Source organism: Phoxinus phoxinus (genome assembly GCF_949152265.1).
Source record: "Phoxinus phoxinus genome assembly, chromosome: 10".
Classification (NCBI taxonomy): domain Eukaryota; kingdom Metazoa; phylum Chordata; class Actinopteri; order Cypriniformes; family Leuciscidae; genus Phoxinus; species Phoxinus phoxinus.
Genome location: NC_136885.1, coordinates 25199571 through 25224442, shown reverse-complemented (window position 1 = coordinate 25224442; position 24872 = coordinate 25199571). Strand labels below are relative to the sequence as shown.

The window sequence follows — 24872 nt, the reverse complement described above, 5'->3', positions numbered from 1 at the left end:
TCAAATGTTAAAAAAAGTACTCGAATCAATGAACAGCATTTATGAAGCTCCATTCGTACAGATCATTAACTAAAAAAAGTTGGTTTAGTGTTTAGTTACCCTTTAAGCGTTAGCGTACATGCTTCATGAACCCGCCAACGATTCGAGGGTTGGCGGATGTCAAGGTTTTCTGTCAATAGTAGGACAAAATCATTTTCAGTCTGTTCGGCGCACAAAGATTTTATATTACTTTGAATACTTTGAAGAGTCATATATGGACTTTTAGTGTTTTTCGTCATTAAGGAGCTCAATAATCATGCTGTATTTGAATCACATTTCATTTAAAACAATGCATACATTTTACCAGTTTGTGAATTTCCTAGGGGTCAACCATATCCTTGGTATTGCTTTGAGCAACATGAAAGCTATTTTCATTTTTGGATTAACTGTTCCTTGAAAAATATATTTAGTATTCCCCCCAAATTAAGCATAAACAGTTAAAACCTTTAATAATTACAATTTTGTCCATCTTGAGTGTGTGGCCAAGTCAAAGACAGAACATGAATACCGATTCCGGTGTGTACATGTTTTATTTCTTGTGAATGATAACACCTTTGGCAAAACGCAAGACAGGCATAATTTGTGTCCTATATGTAGTCTTAGAAACAAGAAGGCTTAAAGATCAATTGGTTTGTGTTCTTCATATTACATTTTGTTTCCATTAAATTATAAATGACAGAGCTGATTGCAAGATAATATGAAGCATCTCTACGGACATGCTTGGAATGGATTTAACTGATTCAAATGTCCTGTCACTTCGGCATTCCTTAATATCTTAATTTTACAGCAGATTTTCTCCAAATCAAAAACATCATGGTGATTGGTGATCGGAAGAGTGAAAGCAAAGATTAGTTAGTTATAAATGTGAGCACAACTGCATTGGCACCTCAGAACCGGAATGTACGATATTAAGGTTCGTCCTACAATGTCCTCGGATTGCATGAGCTACATGCCAAGGATGCCATAACGTAACTGGAGGGCAACAGTACAGCATACCAGTTTGAATTTTGTTAGTTAGGATCCCTGACATCTTCAAACGTAAGTGCAATCACAGTGTCCTAGAGGTCAAATGGAACGGTACAACTTTTTCCTCAGTCTTCGGAGTCTCAAACGCTCTCCCATGTGTGACTTTGTAATATCTCTGGGCCCTGAACCAGTGCATATGCAACACCCACCCACCCTCTCCACTGAATACATATTTACATGTGAGCATGCGCACACACGCATGCGCACACACACACGCACGCACACACACACACGCACACACACACGACAAAATCCACATTGCAATCCCTTTAGTTACCTTTCATACACAATACATGGGTTGTTTAGGTGACCGAGTGTGCATGTGTGCACTAGGGGCTTGCATTAAACAGGCAAACTCTACATAAGGCTTCAGAAGTATACTCGTAAATTTTGTGCACCACAAATTTTCACAGAAGTCTGCAACATTCACGTGTTGAGGAGTAAACCAGGTATGTATTTAAACTTGGCTACTGTGTTAAGTGACCAGCAGCATATCATACAGCATTCATCCAAGTTGTCAGGCAGTTTGGCCTGACGGGGTGAGAGGTTTCTTGCTGTGCTTTTGTTTTTTCCTCAGTGACTTGCACTTTGTTACTTCTTCTCCTGAGGAACAGTTTGTTAATGCCTCTTAGTCACAAAAAAAGTGTTCCACCTTCTTTTGTGCCTCTTCCCTTCCATCCATCTGTAGCTTAGCTTTGCAAGCTTACCCATGTTACATTTCTGCCCCACCCACTGCAGCAAGTTTATTTTAATGACTTTCAAACTCTTTTGCTTCTGCTTATAAAGCTTTTGGGAGCAGTAATGGTCAGCATACTCAGAATGCAGCCCATCTTGTAGTCTCTCTCTTATTACCTTTTCCATCATCTCCACACTTTTTATCATTGTCTTTATTGCCGTCTATCTACACAGTGCTCCTGGGGGTTCCGTTTAAGGCAACAGTCTTCATGAGAGGGGTGCCAGTTGGCTGGCTGCTTGTCCTTGAAGTGGAAACACCCACTTCAAACACTTCATGAATGGCTTTCCGGAAACAGTGGAAATTGTAGTCTATCAATCCTGTGGCACAAAAAGGAGAATAAAAATAAAAAAACGAAGGCCTGCCGCTACAATAAAAGACACCAATATAACAGTATTACTGTGGTGTACCTTTACGCTCAAAGCTCTCTTCTCTCAGGATGCAGACCAGAGCGAGGAACCTGGTGACCTCTTTCAGGTACAGCACTGTGGTGTTGTTGAGTTTGATGATGGCCATAGACTCCTTATCATATGCACTGCCACTGCCATCCTCCTTTAATCTACACAATCAAAACATGCACTCACTATGCAGAACTGATAAAAAGCATGCTAAAAATAATGTTAAGAAAATGTGAGCTCCTCTTCTTTAGAGAAAAAGTACATAAATCTAGATAGATAGATAGATAGATAGATAGATAGATAGATAGATAGATAGATAGATAGATAGATAGATAGATAGATAGATAGATAGATAGATAGATAGATAGATAGATAGATAGATAGATAGATAGATAGATAGATAGGCAAATAGAAATCATATACAAAGTCTGACCCGTAAATACAGGAGACGTCGATGACCACATCAATCATGTCGCAGCAGAGCTCGTAGGACTGCATGTCCACCGGTGAACTGTCGGTGGCGATGTAAATCTTACTGACGACGTCAAACAGGAAGGCCTTCTCAATCCCTGAATTCTATTAGCAGAGAAACACACATTGCATAATGCCCTGCAGGGTTTGATATGGGGTCTTACAGCATTGAGAGCATAATAAAACATGCATGAGCATTACTGCATTGGAGATGGAGAGCCATTTCCACTGCAACAACACTATATATTCTTCATAACAACAATAATGTAGTGACCAAAGAGGGAATGGAAACTCATTAAGGTGCAACCATCTAGAAACATTAGGGTCTTGAGGTAAGAGACACATACAGATATAAAGATGTTGAGAAGGTTCTCCAGTGTGGGAAGCTGAGGGATGAGCTTCTGGACAACTTTACTGAAGGCCTCGAAGATGGAGTGATCATATATACTGGTCAAATAGAAACTGCAGAGGACAGAAAAAAAATCCTTAGAAAGCATGAAATACAAAACATCCGACAGATTTAAAACAGCTTATATATCTAGTTCTCATTTCACCAATTATTAACACAGTGATCCAAATGCAGTGTAATGCTTTTCTTAGGTTCGCATTAATGGTACTGGTAAAAGTCACTTAACCTCATTTACACAGTGAACCAATTAAGATTTTATTTGTATTCATTATCTGGCACAGATAAGATCTAGTTGCAAATGTTTAAACAGGACAACTATTCAAACTAAATTGCAGGGTAGTTAAAGAAACGTTTCTCATAACATTCACTCCTGACAACTGCAATCTCACATGCATATGTGCGCGTGGTGAACAGTTAAATCCACTACGCGGTTAAAATGGCCGTCTTAGTGGGGTATTTATGTAAAAACAGTTATGTGACTATATATCGGGACAGCATCTGTTGCCAAATGAACAGAAGTGTTACCGAGACAAAAGAACAGCAGAATCTGCCAGAACAGAAGTAGCTTAATGGCTCTGCAGTGTTGGACAGCAGCCTCAGACTTAATCAAATATCCTCATATCAAACCAGTCTGATGTGCAAAGTTCTCTTCTGAAAATATAATGAGCAACAATTACTTGCAAAAAATGGTAGCAGTTGCCAATTATTACAATATAATAATAATTTTTAGTACACTATGATAGGTGACAAAACTGAGAAATAGTGTATGTCTAAATAATAACCACATTCATTTGCTAAGTGAATTGTAAGTGAACAGTTTAAAGTGCTTGAGAAGTCAGTGCTTTGTGAACAACAGCAGGCAAGGGTGAATTGCAAGCGTACTTCTAGCCGAACATTCTAAAAGTATGCTTGCAATTCACCCTTGCCCTGTTGTTTACGAAGCACTGACCAGCTTCTTGTTCTTGCTTTTGCTTTCCTAGTATAATGCATTTGTGTAAGTGCTTATTCCTTGAAAGATACTAAAATCCAGTAATCCACATGGCCTTATTGGTTCCAAAAACTATAGTAACCTAAACAGCAACCAAAAATGACCACAATTCTTTCTTTTCTGAGGTGATCAGAGCATCTGAATATGCCATTTTTAGATTGATACAAACAAATTATACAAATGTGAATGCAAATATTTTCAGATAACACATAATTAAGCAGACACTCTTTATCTAGATCAGAGAGTTGAGAGCTGTGGATACATCTTCACTTTCAGTAAAGAGTACCAGGAGATTCTATAGCATTAGTGAAGACAGCAGAAAGAAAACATGTAATCGGATCCAGCCATAAGTGGCACTCTATTTAAACTTTGATAAAATTAATTTAGCAAATGCCTGTAATGACTGAGATTTAACACAGAGCTCATGAAACATCACCATTTCCTTGGAGAACCACTTTTCAACATCAATCCATTACATCCATTATTAAGTCAACACCAGAACGGCTCTGACTTAACAGTTTCTCTGATTTAGCAACGTAAAATAAACAAACTAAAAAAAAACAAAAAAAAAACAAAAACAAACGTCCTTCCCACATATTCACACATTAATTAGGTGTTCTGCAAATGAAAACATTAAGAATATAACACTAAAAAATAATAATAAAAATCACAATGCATTACATCAGTGCAGGATTACTGTTCCATCTTCTCAGATCGCAGAAATAGTGGTACATATTAATATGGGTCAAGAAGTATTTTAGTTCACACTTGTAATTTGGTTTGCTTGGTTCATTTGTCCGGATCCAAAAAACAATAGAAAAATTTAGTTTAAGCCAAACCTAAAGGGATAGGGATATGTTCACAACCTGATTGGTTGGCTTTTATTATGTATAATTCGGGACAGAGCTTACCGAACATCCAAAACAATGCTGTGTGTTGAGTAAAATGCACTTATTGTATGCGTGTAGCCTAGATATGGTGGTATTTTGACCAGCTGAGAACTTGTGATCGTGAAAAGCTTATAAAATGTGTTAAGGAGTCAAAAGAGCGGGGCAGGAATCCCTCCGTCACACACACAAACGAAGATCTGCTGCGAGGAGACGCGATTCTAATGCCTGTACCAAACTGTGATGGGCAATATCGAGACTATAAAGAGAAAAAAATAGCATTCTCTCCTTTTTAGAGTCACATCATGTCCCGTTTTTGGTTCATGCCTTTGGTCTGTGTTGCGTTCATTTTGGAAGTGGTCTCAGTCTGCTCTAACTTATTCAAAAGAATCGCACTAACAGAGAAATCGCACCAGGGTTCGTTTTAATCAATTCAAACATGGTAAATGTGAACAACACACCCTTAATCAATAAACAGCACCAGAAATAAAATGCAAATGATTACCTGAGATGAAGTTTCTCTAAACTGGCATCTGCCAGGTCATCATTAGCCCTCTGGTGTATATCCCTCTGGGTCTCAATCTTATGGTCATCAGACAGGCCGTCTACTTTATGGATGAACACTTCAAAGTTGATCTCTGGGTTGACTCTGTAGGCCCGTGATACTGTTAGGTGGAGTCGACCAAGGGCCTCCATGTAGTCATCCTTTGAGAGGAAAAATGCAAAATAGTATCAGTTGGCAATGTACAATGTAGAGGCTGATTAGGTTTAGAGATAAAGCTATACTTGAGGCTACCAAACAAATTGAAAATTACATTTGACATATTTACAAAATAAAAGAATACAGAAATACAAAAGAAATATGCAAAAAATATAGGTTATTGCTGTCTCCTCTAAAAAGCAGATGACAAGAATGTTACCAGCTCTTCTTGACACAACATCTTTTATTATGGGGTTTGCTAATCTGCAATCTAATCAACCATATCCTTTAAAAACAACGTTCAGCTAGAAGAAACACTGAAGTGCTGAGATAAGATACTGACTTCTCTGTATCAGCAGAAACTCAAAGTCAATCTTGTGCCTTTTTTTACCTTAAGCCAATGTGATACAATGAGCCAAGCCTTATGGCAAACAACATTCAATTAAATGAAACCAGAATGCCTGGACTCACAGCCAAGATTTAAATAATCTAACCATTTACAACCATTAATCCATTTCAACTGCAGTTTAACGATATTTACAATAGCTTCTCGATTGGTTACATGGGAAAAAAAATTAAACTTTCTTTTGGCTATGACAACTTTATTGATTAATTTGTATTAAAATTACTTTCTTTTTTTAAATGTAAACAACCTTGGATACTGAGAAGATACATTTTATCAGGGTAGAAATAAAAAAAGTTGAATAATAAATAAATAAATAAAAAGTAAAACCTAGAGCTGGATTCTGGATAAATTGAGAATCATAATTTTAATTTTTTTTTAAACATAAATCACGATTCTGAACAAACAACTAAAAAAAAGAACTAGAGGTTCTGACCAATAATTGCTGCAGTCTATTTAAAATGTTTAATTAAAGGATAATTCCGGTATTTAACACCTTGAGTCTATATTGTAGTTTGTTTTGGATGAACAAGAGTGGTGGACAACATTTTTTTTGACAATGGTTCCTCTCTCGAGTTTTTGACTATAAAAGAATTGGCCATGGACCCATTTAACATTGGAGTCAATGGGCATGTCCGAAAATGTCATTAAAACAACCTTTAACATTAGTTTTCAAAACTGTGCAACTCACCGAGTGATTAGTGATGTTAGTTGATATTCCAGAAACAAAAAGTGTTGCGAAATACAGTTTCTGTCGTGTTTTATTCATCATTTTGTAAAATCCCATTGAATTCTGTTGAAGGACTGAGTGCTCGTTAATATAAATGCGCTACCGGAAACGGAAAGGGGGCTGTTTACATTTGGTCGATGTAGTCTTTTTGCTCTCTTCCGTTTCTCATAAGACTAGTTTTTTAGGAACTTTACCGCAGTTTTTGACCACACAAATTCTAACCATATTGAAAGACGTGACCACTGACCAGTGCAATATGAAGTTGAACTCGACTGTGACCGTGAGTGTCCCGCGAGACATAAACATCGGTTATCGCCATCAAGTGGTCGGGAGTGTGCTAACGCTTCAGATTCAAATATTGAGCGGAAGTTACACAGTTGTGAAGTGTCTGAAAAAATAGTTCCACTATAGCAAAATAAACGGATTGGAATCATATATTGCGACGATATATTGTTTATAATAATCAACGAACACCACTAACCACTCGGTGAGTTTAACAGTTTTGTAAACGAACATTATTGGCTGTTTTAATGACATTTTCGGACATGGCCATTGACTCCAATGTGAAATGGGTCCATGGCCAATTCTATTATAGTCAAAAACTCGAGAGAGGAACCATTGTCAAAAAAATTTGTCCACCACTCTTGTTCATCCAAAACAAACTACAATATTGACTCAAGGTGTTAAATACCGGAATTATCCTTTAATCTGAATGAATTGTAAAAAATAAAAATAAACTGTTTAAATGAATGATTCAATGACTCACTCATAAATACTTCACTTGTTTCATTACTGGATGAACTTTTTTTTTTTTAAAGAAATCTCTTAAATGAATGATTCAATGACAAATACATTTTTTAACAGTCACTCGTCACAATGAAATCGATACAATCGTCATTTTAAGCGGGAAGTTACTATTAAAAGGTGATTTTGATCACTCTACCGTAGACAGTGTTCATATCCAAACTATAAACTTTTATCACAGTTCTTCAGTAATAATATGAATATATCTGTAACACAGAAATAACAATACTCTGTGTTTTGTACTATTTTGAAAAGACTGTTGTTGAACCTGTTTAATACCTATACATGACAACCGCTTTTTCTGGGTCACAGATTTCAATGTTCTGGTGTGATTTTGTCAAAGGTTTAATAAACAGGCAAATCGTTGTCATTTAGGAATGAGGCCGTGTGAGTGTTTGAATCGATTTTGTGATATTCTTTTAACGATTAATTGTGCAGCTCTACTAAAACCATAGATATTACACCAACGAAAATGATATAGCTCACAATGTTTCACAAAAGAATCCAGCCATCTCGAATTACTGACAGAAATGCATCACTTTGTTGTTTGGGTGTGTATAGTAATTAGTCAAGGCTTTGCATTTTCTGTTTCACCTGTGCATCGATGACAAATATCAAGGCCCCAGTTCCTCTGAAAATCATCTCGTAGTCAAAGGTAGGATCAAAAAAATCCACTTGTCCAGGGAAGTCCCAGATCTGGAAGTTGACAAAGGAACTGCTGGAGATGTCATCTTTATATATCTTGTTGGTGCTCTCCAAAAAGAGGGTCTCGTTGGGGGACATCTTATGAAACACCACCTGATGATTCAAAGACATTTAATACATTAAAAGCATTCTCAAAGTGCCCTGTCTCCCCTCCACGAGGTAAAGTCAACCAGTTGTGAAATCAAACTAAAAGCCCAGTCACATTCATGAGGAGCTTACTGATGGCAAGGCTTATGTCTCAGAGGCCTCAGATTCAAATTTTTAAATCGTAAAGCCAAGGGAATCATGGGCACTTAAAGGTTGCACTCTTTTAGCACAAAGTTTTAACATTTTCTATTTATTTTAGTAGCCACTTTATCATTAGTACAAATCGTTTTGGACATTATACTGACACCAATTATGCGAAATTATGAGGAAAAGAAGTCGAAACAAAATATTATACTATATACAATTTTGGAAAGGGTTTTAAAAAAAATTGTAGTGATAAAAGTTTAAATACTTATTTCATATGTCGCTCGCAAAATAGACACTAAAAAACAAGTCATGTTCACCACAAAGTAATTATAACAACAGTATGCTGCTCACACACTTTCAAGTGGTGCGTGAAATTAAGTTCTGCATTTTATGAATCATAATGTTACAGATTTCACATCAAATACCCTTTCATATACCATGAAAGTCATTGTATATTTTGCTCACTGCTGACACCTACTGGCGTGGATGCATGATGTTGCTTCACATCTGTTTTTTTTCTCCACAAGTTGTGACTGTCATGTGTTCACGTTCAGTGCTTGACGATGCAGCATTTATCCTGAATTGCTGGTGTGGAAGTTGTAGTAGTCATGACTTGTTTCAACAAACCAAAAGGAACAGCTTGTTTATAAATTGTTTGCTGTTATACTGTTTGGTACATTTAGGATTGTTTTTAAAGCGCTTAAGCACTGACTGAAAATGCTATGTGAGATGAACATAATATTACAATTGTATTATTATCAGTAGTAGTATCCCAATCAATTGCATGAAACAGCTGGTCATGTGACGTCACCATGGAAGCGCCCACACAAGGGTGCCCGCTCCATAAAACAGCTTGTTCTAGTGTCTAAAGTCTTCTTCCTATGTAATTGTTAATCATTTTGGTACTATTTTTAAAAGCTCTTTTCATTACTTTGTGTAAAACATTTTTGATTAGAAAAATTAAATTCTGAGTGCGCCTCACATAAAAAATGCACTTACACAATTTCATGTAACTTACCAAACCCAATTATAGCCTTAATGCGCAAAAATTGTAAAAGGAAGAAAATAAAATTCATGGACAAGACCGAGCTAAACCATTTCTGTTCGTATGATCTACAATACATAATCGGTGATGAGAAGTTGTGGGGGATGCTGATGTATGAATAAGCATTTCAGGTTTTGATATGAAGAAATCACGTGCCACATCAATGCCGGGTGAGTTATCAAACATGAACATAGGGCATCTATATGCTACATATTCTTAGCTTGTGGTGTATTTAGGCCTGTGTAGCATCCAAGTCCGTAAATCTACCACTGCTTAATAAATAGGTTGGTTGTAACGGCTCTGAGTGGTGATCTTGCCCGTGCCCAGTGACAGCTCGGCTGCCCGTGGCGGCTCTGACCCGGTTCTAACTCGCTCGGCTAAGAAGTCAGCAGGGGAAAAGAACGTAAGTTACACTGTTTAAATAAAATCTCTTCCTCCTAGCTACCTTTTGGATAGATGACTTTCCGCTCCTCCTTAATCCCATCAGCAGGATTCTCGGTTTGCTGTCGGAGGGACTAGGACTGTCCTCAATGTCTCCCTCCTCTTCTCCATATCCAAAATCTTTGGGAAACGAGTCCGCCACCCCGTAGCTGTCCGCCAGCGGTGCCTCGTACTGGATCGACATGTTGACCCCCCTCCCCAACCCCTTTAAAATATAACCTGGCTGATTATTAGTAATATTATCAGCACAAAATAAATGCTGAGAGAACAAACATAAAACCTCGTTATACTAGAAATGGATGAGAGCAAACTTATTATGGATTCTCCTTTAAATCTTCAGTCTCTTATGTTTCCCATCTCGATGAAACGCCCACTTAAGATCGACACTTGCGTGTAATTGGGCAGCCACCCGGTAGCTCGTATGCTGATTGGACAAATAAAGTGTCACTCTACTAAGCTCTTGAAATGCGGGCGGATCGTTCCAAGTCATGTGCCTGGTGGTCACCTGACAAACGGAATCGTGTGAATGGTTGTTTTTTTCCGACCTTTCACCTGAAATAGAGTTTCTTGTCTTCAAATGCTGCTGATAAATAATTGGTGGTAAATGTTAAATGTTGTTTATCCCTTGCAATTTTCCCTGTGGGAAAGTGGGCACACATTACTCCCCGCCCCGGACATTAAACAAACTGTATGCCCTTTCTAAAACAAGTATGAATCAGCTTTGTTTTGCAAAAGTGACGACTGCACTGACATAGATCATGATCGATGTGTGAGAGCAATTTTATAAATACCTTATACTTATAGCTTTCAACATTAGGCTATGCATATGGTAGTTTTGAAAATGTTCATATTAAAATAAAACTGATATTTACATTTAGACCTTCCAAAACTTTATTAAACAGTCTGTTGTTTATTATAATGGAGCTATGCCACACATAAATCGTGTTTCTCGGTTTTATGTGAACCACAGGCTTTTACAACAGTGGCTGACCAATGTGTCACGTGGCTGCAGAGCAGTTGTTATTGTTCAGTTTTACTAATGTATATAATATATTCACACAATCAGTGCTGTTGCACAACTATACTGAGTTTTCTGTCAAGACTGAAAAACTGCTACAGTTTAGTTTTCACAATTGTAGCAGCACAGATACATTGAATTCATAAAACATTTAATGATCTCTGGAATGTTGATTTTTTGTGTGTGTGTGGTTAGGACAAAACCAAAAAAGACTTTCTTGAAATGGTGCCAGTAAAGTTTGCCATTCAAGAGTTGAATAGTAATTAGAATTGTCTTACAAACAGCTTAATTTGAGCAACTGTTTTGTAGTTTAAATGACACATGGATTGTGTTTTGTTATTCGCTCATGCTTTCTTTTTCTAAACAGCATATAATCCAGTTCCAATAGGCCTACTCAAATTAAGCAGCATGTTAGCTGCTAATATCTCAAGTCAAAGTATAAATATTTTTGTGTGAGAAGAACTCAAAACAAATATATGCTTAAGTCCAGTAGATGGTGTTGTGAGCACGTATTAGCTGTACTATTATTAAAATTCAGGGAGAACAATAAATAATAAAATAAACTTTTAAATGGCTCTGTCCCCTTTTAATGGGAAGTAATATCAAATTGACTTTTTCTCTTTAATCAAGTGTAAGACAAGAATAATTTCTTCAGAAATAAAGCGTGATATGAATAGATGACAATAATATTTCAAGCTGACAGTAATGGCAACAGAAAACACAACAACAAAAAATTTGGATTTGGTGGTTTTGTAGAAAGTTCATTTGGGGAAAAGCTGTTGGATATTTTGGTACTTACAACTTGTACTAGCATTAGTATTAGTGAACGTTGATAAATTAAAGCATGTGTGCATGATTAAACAATGCACAGTAGGCTATATGTACATTTAAATGATACAGTTTAGATATAATCTAAAATCTAGTAGTAATGTTCATATGAGTTACTTGCAATGAGTAACTTCTTCTAGGAAAAATTAATTTGTTCATACCACGGGCTGTTGAATGCTTGAATCTGATTGTTTTACAAACGGTCTAAAGTGGGCAATTCTTTCAGGGAAACGCGCAGCTAAAGTAGTTCCAGACTTGGCCATATTGTCCATATCATGTTGCAAAATGATTTAAGTTATTTCAAAGGTCCTTACAGTCTACAACAGAGAAAGAACCAAAACCCACACTGACACCTACCAAGCAAATAAATATAGCAAACAATTTAATAAAAACGACAAAATATTTCCATGTTTTTGTTTTGTTTTTACACAAAATTACATTTGACTAGGCTACGGAAACCACATGCACTCTTTCTCCGCACTCTCTCCCTCCCACTCAAATGCACACATACAGTATGCGGACACACATTTGCACATAAATGCATTAGAAATTAGTCAGAGCAATGTCTTGAGTGTGCATTATTTTCTAATAATTCAACGTTCCGTCTTCAATTATTCCTTCCTTACTTATTCTGCTTTTTCTTTTGAGATTTAGTCGAAATCTAATTTAGAAATGCTCTTTGTCCATATGCTTATAAAAGACTGACTTTACAAATACATTTTCAATCTGGCTTGATTGCATTGTAAAGTTTATTTAGCTGTAATATGACATGCTGATAGAACATATAATATAATTCAAAAAAAAAAAAATTTAACCATTACACCATTTTGACTTCTGATGCAGGAAGCACTTAAAAAGAGAAATGTCCAGATGAGAACAAGGCATACATAATCAAACGGACAATCCATTTCCTGTATTGTAGTCATACTACTATTGTTAATTAAGTATACTGTCTGTGTGTACTGCTGAATTGATATGTATAAAAGGAGAGTGTAAGCAGTCCATAAGGAGTGCTATCACTTTATAAAGTTGAATATAAAACTTCAGTCTGAGATTCCATGCTAACATCAAAGCTGTAGATGTTAACTTTGCAGTCACTCTGGTAAATTTCTGGTCAATGGTTACCATCTGTGAGTTTTTCTCATATCTTTAAGTCTGTGGGAGCAGCTCGCCTGCTACTGGAACTGCTGGCTAATGAGGCGCGATGGCTTGGTGATGCTCGTGGACTATGCCGTGACTCAGAGCTGGATTCTTCTATCGAATCAGGAGAGGTGGGCCTGCTCCGCTTGGAATCGGACCTGGGCGAAGTACGTGCCCGCACGGCGGCGTAGGGACAGCGGGCTTTAGCGCCTTCCAGGGAATCCGAGTCTGAGCCATTGCCTTCTACAACCGTTGAGCAGTTCCACGGTGCGCTGGCCTTCCATGGCTTCTTTCCAACGCCAGATGATGAGTGAGAAGATTCTCTGGGGTGGCTCGATGAGTCTGGAGTCTTTGACTCCTGCCCTTTCTTGTGCGAAAGTGGAGGGTGGACAGAATCTTCCCCCTCTTCTTGCTTCGGCGGCGTGACGGAGTTGCAAGGTGGCGAGCGCGTGTCACTGCTGGTGTTGTTGGAATTGCTGTTGTCCTCTGTGGGACTGTGCTGCGAGTACTTTGGCGCATCAGAACTATTTTTAGCTGGCAAATCACCCTGAACGGGCAAGAAAGCAGAGGATGGATTAATCAAAGGAGGGTAGATGGTTCCATCAGGTGGTCTCTCGAGCAGAAGGTTGTAGCCGCTGGGTGCAGATGCAATGGTGGCCTTGCGGCCAGTTGAGGTGCCGATGCACGTCTGGTGGACCACCGAATCTTTCTTCAGCTTGTTGGGATAGTAGCTGTCATCAGGATCCTCCCTCAGCTGTGGGTAGTAGTTCAAAATGACCTTTTTAAGCTTTTTGTAGCCCAGGTGCAGGATCTCCAGGATGTTGAGAAACAATGAGATGGCAGCTATGCATTGCATGAACACCATGAAGACGCTTTTCTCAGTGGGTCGAGATACAAAGCAATCCACCGAATTCGGGCAGGGCTCACGCTCACATTTGTACAGCGGATTTAGTCGAAACCCATACAGAACATATTGTCCAGTCATGAAGCCCACCTCTACGGCAGAGCGGGTGACTATGTGAGCCACGTAGGTGCGCAGAAGGGACCCCCTCAACGGAGCTTTGTTCAGCTTCCCTTGGTCGATCTGCCGAAGCTCACGTTCTATTTTGCGTCGAACTTCTGCCATCTCCACATCCACGGCCTCAAGTTCTCGTCTCAGTGTCATCTTTTTGCGCTGTCGCTCTTTCTCAAGGGCACGGAGGCGGTAGAGGGCATGGCCCATGTACACCAGCGAAGGTGAAGACACAAAAATGACCTGCAGCACCCAATAGCGGATAAGGGAAATGGGGAATGCTTTGTCATAGCACACGTTGCGGCATCCAGGCTGCTCAGTGTTACAGATAAAGTCAGCCTGTTCATCATTCCACACATCCTCGGCCGCCACCCCAAGCACCAGCATGCGGAATATGAAGAGGATGGTCAGCCAGATCTTTCCCACCATAGTGGAGTGGATATGCACCTCTTCCAAAATCCCGCCAAGGAAGTTCCAGTCTCCCATTTTCACTCGGGCCTTTTTGAGTCTTTTAGGAAAGAAAATAAGAAGCAAGAATCATGAAAATGGACTGTGAGTCGCATTTGAATAATGAAATACATTGAATTTTGTACCAAACTATTATTTGATTATCGCGCATTTCACTTTCATCCTTACTGTCATTTTTATTTTAAAAGAATGAACAGAGCTAAGCGTTCCCAAACTAAGAACATCTCAGAGTTACCCTGTATAAATTGCATAAACCATAAATAAGTGGGCTTCAAAACTAGGAAGGAATAACATAAAAAAGAGACAAAAAGGAATGGCAAACTAAAGAAACTTATGTAAGATCAGAAAGTCTCCATTGCAAGCATCTCAGGTATTAGGTATAATTCAGACATAAACATTGAATCCGCCCAACAAAAGTCAGATTAATGGCAGATCAGTATGGGGTTTTCAAATACAGATTCTTGTTTGGTTGCAAACAAAATATAATAATAATAATACATTTACCTTTTTTACAATATTTATACCTGAATGTAAAAAAATTAATTTGGTCCCAACAACAAATAAGCAAATGCTAGACTAGAGTCAATGATTGGATCATTATCGCACTGACTGATTATTATGTTTCTAGCATGTTATATGGTTGGCAACAGTTTTTCTAACCCTAATTGGTTGGAATGTGGAGTGGAGTGTGTGAGTGGAGTGTGTAGCTTTTCATTTATTAAACAACCATGTAGGAGGAAACATCATAGCTTCCAGGATGACAATGTCAAGATTCATCAGGCTCAAATTGTGAAAGAATGGTTGCTTTGGAGAAAGCACTAAGAATAATTTTCACACATGAATTGGCACCTCTTGAGTCCAGACCATATATTCATTGAAAGTCGTTGGGATGTGCTGGAGGAGACTTTACAGAGTGTTTGACCCTAGAGTTGTCAAAACAATATCTTGGCCAACAATTGAGGCACCTCTTGATAGAAATAACATCACAACAATTATTTCCATCAAGATGTGCATACATGTGTGGTCAAGATCATCTTGATCTAGATCGTTGGTCAAGATATTTAATAAATGACAAGCTACACACTTCCATCAATTAGGGTTAGAAGAACTGTTTCCAAACATGCCAATAACATGCACTGCAATAATGATCCAAACATTGCCTAACTTAGGCACCTATTAGGTATAATTACAACTAACCTAAACGACTAAATAATCAACAAAACATGCAGTGCTACTAAATGCAGTCAATCAGTGCATTGCCATGTTAAGCATCTTTTTGTTGAAAGTAAACATAGATAAGTAAACTGAAGCGACATACCTTAAACAAATTGGGAGAAAATGAAGTAAATCTTCATTGTAAAAGCGACTCAAATGCTACTCCAACGCCTACACCTTGTTAAGTGCGAAAAGCTAGACTTATGCCATCCTGTTTATCGTTAAAGCTCTCGACTAAACACAAAACAAGCAGGTCTTCTTGGTGCCAACTTATAGGCATGCAGGAGAAATCAATGTGCTAGCCCATGTCATTTACCTTACAGCAGTATGGACAGAATGCCGCTGCTTTAAATCCCCGCGGGTCATACAGGCGCGACGAGGCCACAAAAATATTTAAAAATCGTTGGTGCCCTGCAGATCTGACGCAGCACATCACCTGAACTTTTGTGACCCCCTCTTTCCTCTCTGTTGGCACCGAAAGAAGGTTTCCAAATGTGCAGGGGTCTGTTGGCAAGCGCACTGGTTCTGTATGTCAGTGCATCAATAACCAGTACTCCACTATAAACATGAAGGGAGCACTGCATTGATTGTGTATTACATGAGTAAATAAAACATTGTCGAATGATAAAGGCCTCTATGAATTTAAAGCTCTTTTACACTTGGTGCCCGCTTCATGCTCTTGTGCACCCGCTCTTAATCACTACACAGTCTTGCATGTTTGATCGCTAGTTAACACCCATTAGAGAATGATTTTTCAGTTTTTGAAACCAATTGTGCACACAAGCCTGAGCTAAAAGCACGAACGCAACATTACTGGTGAATTTCCATGTTTTGTAAAGAGAAATTAAGGCCTTTTAACGACATAAAACCAAAACCAACGACTGACATTATGAGTGTAATGTTGAATAAAACTGCATTGAGAGTTGTTTATCGTTATCCATGATAGGGATCACAGCTTAACACAATGCTTCTAATGGCATTTGGCCACATGTTGGCACTACTTTTAGTAGTCAATACTTTGGAAAGCAATCAATCGGTCATGTCCGATTTCATACTCTGCTGGGTCCAGCCCAATGTAATTAAGTTGTCTCTGCTAGTTGTGGAGATATTTTATTCCATTTAAAAGAAATCAATGGTGCAACCCCATTACACTCACTATATGCCGTTGGTTGGTTTTTATCCCCGGCCTGCTATTTAGGGGCATATCAGGCAAGCCCTATTTAACATAGTGAGTGAGTCTCTTCATTACATAATTTGATTCAGACTAGGCATGCTTTTAATGAATAACTGAAATAAATAGTTTAATATAGCTTTGGTATGTCAAAAAGAGAAGCACATCAGGTTAGCTTGAATGCATTTCATGCTCTCCGATGAGTAAAAACAATCTTTCCAATTTAAACCTTCCCATATGATCATATAAAAAAAAAAAAAACATTTTATGCATTTAAACACCATCCTTGTTCAGGCCTATATATATATCTTTTTTTTTTATCCATTATTGGAATTGTCACAATAATAAAATATATATCAATCACTACTTGAGTAGGCCTTTGGAGGACAATTTAGTTCAGACAGTTTGTCTAATGACCAATGTTTTGAGCATAATTAAATATTTATATTCTATACCGTTATACTGTACAGAGACAGTGAGACAACAACTATTAATCTGATTCATCGTGATATGTCAGTACGTCCATCGTAGATGTGGTCAAAATTACCATAATGCATACATATAAAACTGTGGTGTGTGTTTATATTTATTTATTTTGATTATATATCTGTTGTCATAAGATTGCAAGATGTTTGTTATGTAAAATAAATTATATTTCAGCATCATTACTGCATTTGATTTGATGAGTATAAAGAGCACCATTTGTTTGAAATAAAAACATTGGCACTTTTGATTAATTTAATGGGTCTTTGTTGAATACAAGTCTTAATTTCTTTCAAAGAAAAAAATAATATTGACGCAACACTTTCGAAAGGCAGCGCAGATTATATTCATATTTATTATATTTATTTATCTTATTAAGATTATATTTATATTTCTACTACTAAAAATACATTAGAACAAACTGTTTGCGGAAGGCAGGGGAATATCCCTGGTGGTGCCGATCTGCATTTCTGTTAGTCAGGACAAATAACTCAACATTTGATGAACATTTAGTTGAAAACACAGTCCCAGACATGAGTCAATATTGTTCTAAAAATAGGCTAGAATTAGATTGAGAGAATATTGCACATTGATTTGATTCACAACCCAAATTCTGGTTTGTACTAATTGATGTAATTTGTCAACAGAGTGGAAAATCAGCCTCAAAGCAACCTCTTGACGTCCTCAAATGCACTGAGGACTTAGGTCACATCAGGTAAGATATTTTCAGAAACATGCATTGAAAATGGCAGATATTCAGATTATTATAGCACACGTGTGAGAACTAGAATAAGTATATAATAGGATCACTTAATGAAAGCATGCTTGAACGATCAGTGAACTATTTTGTGCCATGTGGCTGGAGTTTATTTGTTAAATTAAGAAGAACAAGTTGAATAGGGGTCTGTATCAGTCATTTTTAGCTGCAAACACACTGTATGAAGGACTTCAGTGAACACTGAAGTGCCATGAATATAGTAGCTCAGACAAATGAAAATTGATTTTTGTGAACTGAAAATACCTGGAATGATCTGTTTAGACTGCAAGAACACTGTACCCACATTGGCTGGCAATCAATTATCGGTTTTGGAGAACTACCATCAGCTCATTAGAACTGAGGGGACAGCGGGTCAGGACTTTTGTTTTAGGATGAACTCGCTTTACCTTAAGCTATTCGTCATGGTACAACATTTACTCTACACACAAACCCCAGTATTAACCAATACATAAAACAATTACATGTAAAGCAAGTGGATACAATTAATGAACTTATATTAATGTTTGCACATTTTATTTTAAAAACCACATTTCCAACCAAAACACTTGAAACAAAATATGATAATCGTGAATATGTAACTGTAGATGCATGTCATTAGCATTGAATTGACACAAATTCCTATTGATTATAGGTCAATAACTGTAATACCACATTTAAACTACATTGCTGTGACCTGAGGTTGAGGTCTGTGAACATGCTGATCAGTGCTGCCCTCTACAGTATTATAAGGACACTTCCAATATTCTGAGTCTAAGAAATTAGAAATAGATTTTTAAAAATTGTAAAAAGTACATGGCAAGTTCATTCTTTTTTGACTCTTCAAATCATTTAAATTTAGAGGTTTGTTTAGTCAAGACATCCGTTTGTAGGCCAGCATGTAGAGGGCTCAATAACTTTGTGAATGCAAAATAAATGGTCTCATAAAAAAAGGAATCAAAATGTACATTTTAAACGTTTCTTTGTTCCCGAGTAACTAAATTACTTGAGGTGTGTTTAAGCAAAACCAGAAAAAGGGAATATTTGGATGTAAAATCTTTCTTAAAAATGACATTTATTTACTTTAGATTTTATGTAGTGTATTAGCATACGACCTTAAGAGTCTTTCTGACAGTTACATTGACCTGAGACTTCTTTTAAAAACGCCATGATTGTCCATTGTGAACTGATGCATGACTTCAACCATCATCCTCACGCGGGTGCTGGGGACAGGAAGATGTTGAAAATGACAGCAAACAAGAAGAAAACGATGTATCCCACAATGCACATCCAGAAGCGTGGGTCCTTGAGGAGCGCTTTATTGTAGTTGGTGAAAAAAACATAACCAACGGTCATGCCTGCTACACCACCACCAATATGGGCCACAAAAGAGACCTAACAAAAAAAAAAAGGAAAGTATGAAGGACCTTTCTAGTATATTATCATATAATGAAGTGTGAAAAATAGTGAATTCTTGTGGTAAGTCCTATTGAGCTTGTAGTCTAAATCATTCTAGTTGAGTATTAGGTATTATGGTTTAAATACCCGTTTAATGTATGGTTTATGATTCTGCAATGGTCTTAAAAATGTCTCACCTTCATGGCAGTGTCATGGACAATGAACCTTCTGTAAATAGCAAATCCAACATCTGTTCCAACTGGGGGAAAAAACAAAAACATTTTAATGTCAATAGGTCCCAACAAAATGCTTAGTTTATCCAAACATTAATAGTAGATGTCGAGTGGAAAGTGATAATGGACGCACCAATCATAACAATTACCAGAATGCGAAACACTCCCACAAGTGGAATCATCTCCCTGAAATTCTATTGGGGAAAAAATAAACATTTCTGATTTGGGTACTTGACTATAGTATTTTCTATAAAAAGAAATATCCCATCAAATATTACTGGAAAGTTACTCACCACCACAGCATTCATGAAGTAGCCTCCCATGAGGGCATAAACACCACCTGAAGCACCCACAAGAGCACTGAGAGGATCAAAGATGGAGCTGGCGAGAGAGCCTGAAAGAGGATTCATACACACACACATTCCATGAGAATATGAAGATTTGGATCAACAGCAAAATTATAAAACAGTCAAATCTTAATATTGTTCAACTAAAACCACATTGTATCTAATCAGTATATTCTCATTAATGAGTCGATGTCCAAAAGTTTTGAATGTTACCATGTTCTCACTGTGCCATTACCGGTACTTCATTTACCCCCTTTTTATCAATTTGAAAATGAACAAATTATTAGAATTCAAGAACTACAGCAAAAAACAATGTGATACAAGAAGACAGTATTTTTGAGAAATTGTATTTGAATATATCAATTTATAAAAACATATAATATGAAAATTAATTGATTTAATTAAATTCATTGAAAATGTAGACTATTTGGTCTATGAACGTTTGCTCTACAATCACAATAAGACCATTTGTTGGTCATTTTATTGTAATTTCAGAATTATTGTGTGTGTATATGCGAGCATGTTTATAAACAAAATGCAGCATTTTCCTACGCTTACACACTTGTGTGTATTGAGTAAATGTAGGAAAGAGGCTAAATCGTACTAATAGATGTTAACATAAATGGCATAATTTCATGTGTATAGCCACAGTTCACTTTCGGGATAAAACAGACCTGAACACAAAAGGTGCAACAATTTAGTTCCCAACTACTGAAATACACAAACCCACCTGCGAGGACTCCAGACATATAGACCATGCCCACCTCAAAGCCCTTATGCACCAGCTCCAGGGGAATGCCAAGAAGAAGCTGCATTACCAGGTTTCCCAAGATATGCTCCACCCTAATTGAAGAAAAATGGTCATATATATTAAAAGGTAGGGTAGGCAATTTCAGAGAGGCTAGCAATAGCAAGCTAGCTTTGAAAGCATAAGATCCCACCCTCCCTTTAGGGCGCTGTTCAAAGCCACACCTCCTCCAAAACATATGAAAGCTCAAAGCCAGAGCAGAGTAAATACCTCATGTTTCAAAGCACATAACTTATAATAATGAACGTAAACAACTTAAAGAGCCCTGACTTGTACCACCTGACTGCTGCAGATTCATTGCAACATTGTTGACAGAAACGCAAAATTCCGAGGACGGGAGTAGAACATCTTTTAGGGTTGCCATCTTTTAATTACGGTAATGGCATGGCGTGAACGCAGCATACGATTGTTTTTTCTGTTCAGGAGGAATTGTAAAAGGTGGCTGCTGTTTGTTTGCGGCGCTCTGTGAATATCGGTTTACAACTCTGCATAACCTTACAGAAATCACTGATGACGTGTTATTTCTGCATGAGCAGGGTGCACAGATGTATGGAAAGACATATGTTAATGAGTTGGTAGGCAGGGCTTAAAGTTTTCCAGCACCATGCCGGATCTCCAGCGTGCGGCCGTAAGGGGAAAGAAATAAAAACATTTGGGAACTTGCATGCGGTTTAATATTTTTGAGTCAATTGATTTCACCTACCAATCATATGAGAGGAACGCAGCTCTAACTAACGTTATAAGCAGAGCAGGGCGGGTCAGTGTGATTGAGATCCATACGTCACGTTATTAGCGTTGTCGGTAAAAGCATGGAGCGCAAGTTCATGAAGCCTGGGGATGATGTCCTACCCATAGATAAAGGACTCAAAAATAAATGGCACTGGGCGTGGATAGAAGAAGGTAGAGACGGCGAGCCTTTTGGCAGTTGGTCCCAGAAACTGAGAGAGCCTGGTGCTTGTTTCTGCACGTTTTGCTCGAGGAAGCTACTATATGCCAGCAGCGGTAAGACAGTGCTTGCTCGTCATGAGTTAGACCCCTGGTCATAGAGCCACTGCCCGTGCACTCAAACTTACCATGATGCTGCTGGGAGCAACTGTTACAGCTGGCACACCGTTGTCTATGACTGACCGTGTCTGTGACTTAAAAATAAGTTTGTGCACATTTATTGTGGAACATGACTTGTCATTCACAATTTCGCAACCACTTGTCACCCTGTGTAGAAAACTAGCAAAGACAAAAAAGCGTTAACTAGCCTGTCGGTTTCAAATCAACATCCGAGTTACATGAACACTCATAGCATCGCACTACAGTTAAAAAAAAAAATGTCTGAGAAGCTAAAAAAAATGCATGTTCAAATGTCTTATAAAGGAAGAGTTTGCAGGACTTTGCTTAATACAACCCGGGGGAAAAAGAAAGAAAAAAAAAGTGATAATGGCCTTAATTTCACTTCTAATCTTCAGTTTACCATTTCAGTTCTTTAGCACTTTAAGCACTTGTTATTTAAGCACTTGTTATTCAGAAGAAAACACTTTAGTTGACATAGTACTTTAATGTACGCTATATAAATGCCTCATTCTATTCTATTCTACTTTAAAATAAATGGAGCAAAGCATAATCATTGAAGAGAAGTGAATATCTGTCCATCTCAGTTTACCACTTTTTTAAGCAACTCGTTACTGTATTTTTGTTATTATCGTCAATATTTGTTTATATATTTTACATTATTTACGCATTTCAGTTAAAATTTTAACATACAGCCGTAATACTAGAAAATAAAAGGTGCCATTGAAGATAAGTCCGTCTGTCCAGTTTCTCTCCAATAATGTAACTGGATTTGTCATTCTACATTAGAACAGGAGTTTAATAAACGTCACTAAAATTAACTTTTTATTATTTCATTCATTCAGGATGACAAGGGGCTAAATAAATAGTTTTCTTTGGAATTTTAAAATGAAGAAAAAGACCAAAATCACCTTACCCGGCATGTACAAACATGTAGGAGAGAAACCGCCATGCTTCCTCGCGTTGTTCGGGTTTATAGGTGAGAGGACTCTCCCAGATCCCTGTACCCAGGGTTATCCACTGCTTCTGAGGCTTCCATACCGCATAGTAGATAAACACTCCTAACTGTCAAAGATTGAAAAGAGTTTGAGACCAGACCTAAAGTCAAAAAGCACTGTCAAAAACATTAACCTGTGTCAATGTCTCAAAAGGCCTTCCTTGGCCTGCTTCTGGTTTAGCAATATACTCATATTTAGGGACATCATTTTTGTAAAAAAAAATTATAGTAAAGTATAGTAGCCTACGTAAAAAAAAAAGAAGACAATTTTAGTAAAAAATTATTATATAAAAAAAAAAACTCTTTCTAATGTAAGGTTTTCAAACACTTTGGCTAAGACTTAACATACAGGAATGGAAAAGTGGAAAGTGAAGCTCAAAAGGATCTCAGTTCTTTCATAGTGACACATCCCAACTAAAACATTCACAAATTAATGGAAATGTACAGGTTGCTGCAGGTTTTTTATAAAGAATTAACATTTATACTAATAATAGTATGCATGTTAATTCATTCATTAAACCAGCTTAAACTGTTTTCTGGTTTTACAGTATTGCAGTATCTGGTCACAAAGCCTAGTCTGTTGGCTGTTTTTTTTTTTTTAGCTGGTTGGCCAATAGATCAGCTTGGCTAACTTTATCTGGTTTAAGCTGTTGTGTGATCAAGAAACTGTTCAATTTATCAGATAGCCAGAAAGATAAAATTCCAGTAAAGGTTGATGTTTCGCTAAAAAAAAAGAAAGAAATTTGATTGTACCTCCACTAAACTGATGAGGATGATGAAGATTGGTGGCGGACAGCAGTTCGCTCGTTCCAAATACTTCTCCCGTAACTCCTCTGGAAGCATCCATTTACAAACATTCGAATGTATCTGTTCTACCCTGCGACGACTCCTCTTCGGATTTGCTCGATTATCACCTTCTCCTTCATCCCTCAAAGCGTCTTGCTCTTCGATGTCATTATCGCCCATTTCTCTTAAAAATGCAAATCAGAAGGGTCGTTTTTTGGATTAGCCTAATTGACAATGAACCAATAAATTCAAGTTTTTAATTATTTCATTAGGCTATCAGAAATGTTTTTAGTATAGGCGCCTACTAATCTTTGCAATTGCAGCAAATCAAATATAAAAGAAATCTAAAATGTATTTCAAAGCTATTTAGATTTCAGATGCACATGCTTTTTCAGAACTCTCTTCCGGAGTTATTGGCTCTTCCTGCATAAACAAACTCATCCTGTGTAGAATTATTTAAGAGGTGGGCTATATACTTTTCATTTTAGAAACAACTTTATGAGAGAAATAAAAAATCTCTTGTGAGAGTGATTAATACATTGGGTGCTTTTTATAAGTGCTGTTTATGCCCGAAACTCTTTTGAATAGATAATTTGCAGACATAAACTCGACTTACCCTTTCTTCTGATCCACCACCTCTCACGCGAGTACAAGAGATTTATCTAAGAGCGCGCGCCGACCAGAGCTCATTAATGTTGTTGGTTATTTGAAATGATAATAAAGTAATAAAGTCTATGTTTTAAAAATTGTAAGATAAACAAAAATAGTTGTGTGACCACCACGGACTAAAAGACGCTCTCCCTGGACGATAATTACAGGCTTCATCCAGCTTTTCCGGTTCCAGTCTTCCTTCCTCTTGTTCCTAACTGAAGGGTCTGCAGTGCAGGATCGTTTTGTTTGCTTTTGTTGAGCAAAAAAAGCAACCTCTGACCCGTCAAAGTATAGCAGACTCTTTACCTGAGCTTCCGCAAACCGCCACACCTGAAGTCACGTGATGCAATTAATTGTTTTAAACATTTCGTCCAAATGATAATAAACGCAACAAAAATAAATATATATTCTAAACCCTGACAACCAACCAACCATAGATAAACAACATTTTTGAAAATACATAAAACTCATTCATAGAGAATGGTAGC

At 37.5% G+C, this 24872-nt stretch overlaps 3 protein-coding genes and 1 long non-coding RNA gene across 4 annotated transcripts; 1 reads left to right on the top strand and 3 right to left on the bottom strand.

Annotated features, from left to right (window-relative positions):
- Positions 1 to 550: 550 nt before the first annotated feature.
- rragca (Ras-related GTP binding Ca) lies at positions 551 to 10511 on the bottom strand. Its single transcript, XM_079626940.1, has 7 exons — positions 10018 to 10511; positions 8183 to 8386; positions 5457 to 5656; positions 3015 to 3129; positions 2630 to 2772; positions 2209 to 2357; positions 551 to 2118 (listed from the first exon to the last, which is right to left on the bottom strand). The coding sequence occupies exons 1-7, from the start codon at positions 10195 to 10197 to the stop codon at positions 1967 to 1969; spliced, it is 1143 nt and encodes a 380-aa protein (XP_079483066.1). The 5' UTR covers positions 10198 to 10511; the 3' UTR covers positions 551 to 1966.
- On the top strand, positions 9352 to 18064 carry LOC307006199. Its single transcript, XR_013799416.1, has 3 exons — positions 9352 to 9742; positions 9857 to 9975; positions 17996 to 18064. It is a non-coding gene; the product is annotated as an uncharacterized lncRNA (long non-coding RNA).
- gja9a (gap junction protein alpha 9a) lies at positions 12406 to 15936 on the bottom strand. Its single transcript, XM_079625768.1, has 2 exons — positions 15798 to 15936; positions 12406 to 14519 (listed from the first exon to the last, which is right to left on the bottom strand). Exon 2 carries the CDS (start codon positions 14495 to 14497, stop codon positions 13001 to 13003), a length of 1497 nt encoding a protein of 498 aa, XP_079481894.1. The 5' UTR covers positions 14498 to 14519; positions 15798 to 15936; the 3' UTR covers positions 12406 to 13000.
- Positions 18065 to 18648: 584 nt separating the features above from the next.
- On the bottom strand, positions 18649 to 24853 carry rhbdl2 (rhomboid, veinlet-like 2). Its single transcript, XM_079626929.1, has 8 exons — positions 24350 to 24853; positions 23701 to 23917; positions 22867 to 23015; positions 20811 to 20923; positions 20027 to 20127; positions 19867 to 19927; positions 19698 to 19759; positions 18649 to 19497 (listed from the first exon to the last, which is right to left on the bottom strand). The coding sequence occupies exons 2-8, from the start codon at positions 23911 to 23913 to the stop codon at positions 19315 to 19317; spliced, it is 882 nt and encodes a 293-aa protein (XP_079483055.1). The 5' UTR covers positions 23914 to 23917; positions 24350 to 24853; the 3' UTR covers positions 18649 to 19314.
- Positions 24854 to 24872: the final 19 nt, after the last annotated feature.

What these genes read in the sequence shown, in the direction of transcription:
- rhbdl2 (XM_079626929.1), bottom strand. Translation starts at nt 23,913, where the DNA reads ATGGGCGATAATGACATCGAAGAGCAAGACGCTTTGAGGGATGAAGGA. An exon ending in ACTTCATGAATGCTGTGGTG is followed by an intron (nt 19,928 to 20,026) that starts GTGAGTAACTTT and finishes TTTCCCCAATAG; the next exon opens with AATTTCAGGGAGATGATTCC. An exon ending in TCCATGACACTGCCATGAAG is followed by an intron (nt 19,498 to 19,697) that starts GTGAGACATTTT and finishes TTTTTTTGTTAG; the next exon opens with GTCTCTTTTGTGGCCCATAT.
- gja9a (XM_079625768.1), bottom strand. Translation starts at nt 14,497, where the DNA reads ATGGGAGACTGGAACTTCCTTGGCGGGATTTTGGAAGAGGTGCATATC.
- rragca (XM_079626940.1), bottom strand. Translation starts at nt 10,197, where the DNA reads ATGTCGATCCAGTACGAGGCACCGCTGGCGGACAGCTACGGGGTGGCG. An exon ending in TTAGAGAAACTTCATCTCAG is followed by an intron (nt 3,130 to 5,456) that starts GTAATCATTTGC and finishes TGTCCTCTGCAG; the next exon opens with TTTCTATTTGACCAGTATAT. An exon ending in GACGTCTCCTGTATTTACGG is followed by an intron (nt 2,358 to 2,629) that starts GTCAGACTTTGT and finishes TTGATTGTGTAG; the next exon opens with ATTAAAGGAGGATGGCAGTG.